At 38.5% G+C, this 1,489-nt stretch overlaps 1 protein-coding gene across 1 annotated transcript; it reads right to left on the reverse strand.

The window, feature by feature from the left end:
• Positions 1 to 646: 646 nt before the first annotated feature.
• On the reverse strand, positions 647 to 1,285 carry LOC124957528. The gene has a single exon (XM_047514543.1). It carries the CDS (start codon positions 1,283 to 1,285, stop codon positions 647 to 649), a length of 639 nt encoding a protein of 212 aa, XP_047370499.1.
• Positions 1,286 to 1,489: the final 204 nt, after the last annotated feature.

A 1,489-nucleotide genomic window follows, 5' to 3' on the forward strand; every position in this document is an offset into this window, starting at 1 on the left:
CTTGCAACGATTCGGCGGGTGTCAGTTTCGTTGACGGCCCTTCATACAGAACATCGTATTCATTAAAGCCACAGCTGTCGGTAGATATGTTTGACAGTACGCCTCACTTCCGTCTGAGTTGAGGCAGTCTTCCAAGTCCAATTTATAAACGGTTCCTGTCTGTAGGTGTATTTGATTGGCTTTTGTTTTCATGGTGGCGTAATAGTCTCGTAACGTGATTTTGACAGATGCATGTACCACTACGTCGTCCGATGTTCCGTAAAAGTCACTATCACTAAACGTACCGGCATTTTTCTATACCTAATCATATCATAAGAGGTCATTTGACCCTTATGAAATAAATGTTAATTTTTCGTAAAAAATTCTTTATTTATTAAAGGAAATAATTTGCAATATCATTTCTAATATCGTATAAAATAATTAAACACATATTTTTATTGCTATAAACAAAACAATAAACTAATTACATCTTTTACATGTGATGGGTTTCTCCTTCGTACATTTCCCGCAAACAAATTTTTTACAAATTATGCAAGTTCGTGTTGTTTTATTGCTTGCGCAAAATCCTATTTGACATTTTTTCCTGGATTGTGAATTATTACTGGAGCTGCTTGATATTCCTTCTCGTTGGTTTTCCTTTTCTTCTTCACAAAATTCGAGGTACTCTGTAACAAGCTCGTCTGCTAATTGTAAGCGTTGCCTTGATAGCTTCAACCCAGTTGTTTCCTGATAGAGTATCCACGAATTGATTCCAGCGAAATCCAAAATATTGAAAAATAACTGCACCAGGCCATCTATTGCACTTCGATTTAACGTTATACTTTCGTGCTATTTGGTAAACTATATCGACGCCAAATTTTGTTTTATTATAGTAAATGATTGTTTCGGGTGTCTTCTTTCTATTGTTCTTGATTTTTACGGTTTTATGTGTGGTACTCAGTATAACTACTTCTTTTCTTGGTTTTGATTTATAAATCGTTAGCGTACAGTCATTTGATTTGTATGCCATTGTTGAAAGAAGTTGCAAATTATCTTTTGATGTTTTTGCAAGTACGGGCAATTCCCTCCTGTTCGCACTCATTGTTCCCACTAACGTTGTCCTTTCCGCCAATGATTTTGCAGCCAGAGATGCAGTCGTAAAAAAATTGTCAGTTGTAATATTTCTTTTACAATTGGTGATAGGTTTAACTAATTTCATCACAACAAATTCGCTGAGTGGTATTGACGTCGGTCTGGTTTCATCACGTCCTAAGTAAGGCAAACCGTTTACAAGCCTTGCTCTCATTCATTCATCTTCATTCATACCAATACGGCGCATTCGACAGGGGCCCACGAGCCCCCGGAGACGGAATTACTCACTAACTATATACATATTGGCCCGATCCCCACCCCATGGTGCTCTGACCAGGCCCATTCACACCCGTATACACACACTGTATGTATACACACACTCACACCTAGAGGGAAGCGACGCGTGAGCCAGGCACCG

The sequence above is a fragment of the Vespa velutina genome, unplaced genomic scaffold, assembly GCF_912470025.1.
Source record: "Vespa velutina unplaced genomic scaffold, iVesVel2.1, whole genome shotgun sequence".
Lineage (NCBI taxonomy): Eukaryota > Metazoa > Arthropoda > Insecta > Hymenoptera > Vespidae > Vespa > Vespa velutina.

Bases quoted from the DNA above. Each gene is read 5' to 3' on its own strand.
- LOC124957528 (XM_047514543.1), bottom strand. From the start codon at position 1,285: ATGAGAGCAAGGCTTGTAAACGGTTTGCCTTACTTAGGACGTGATGAA.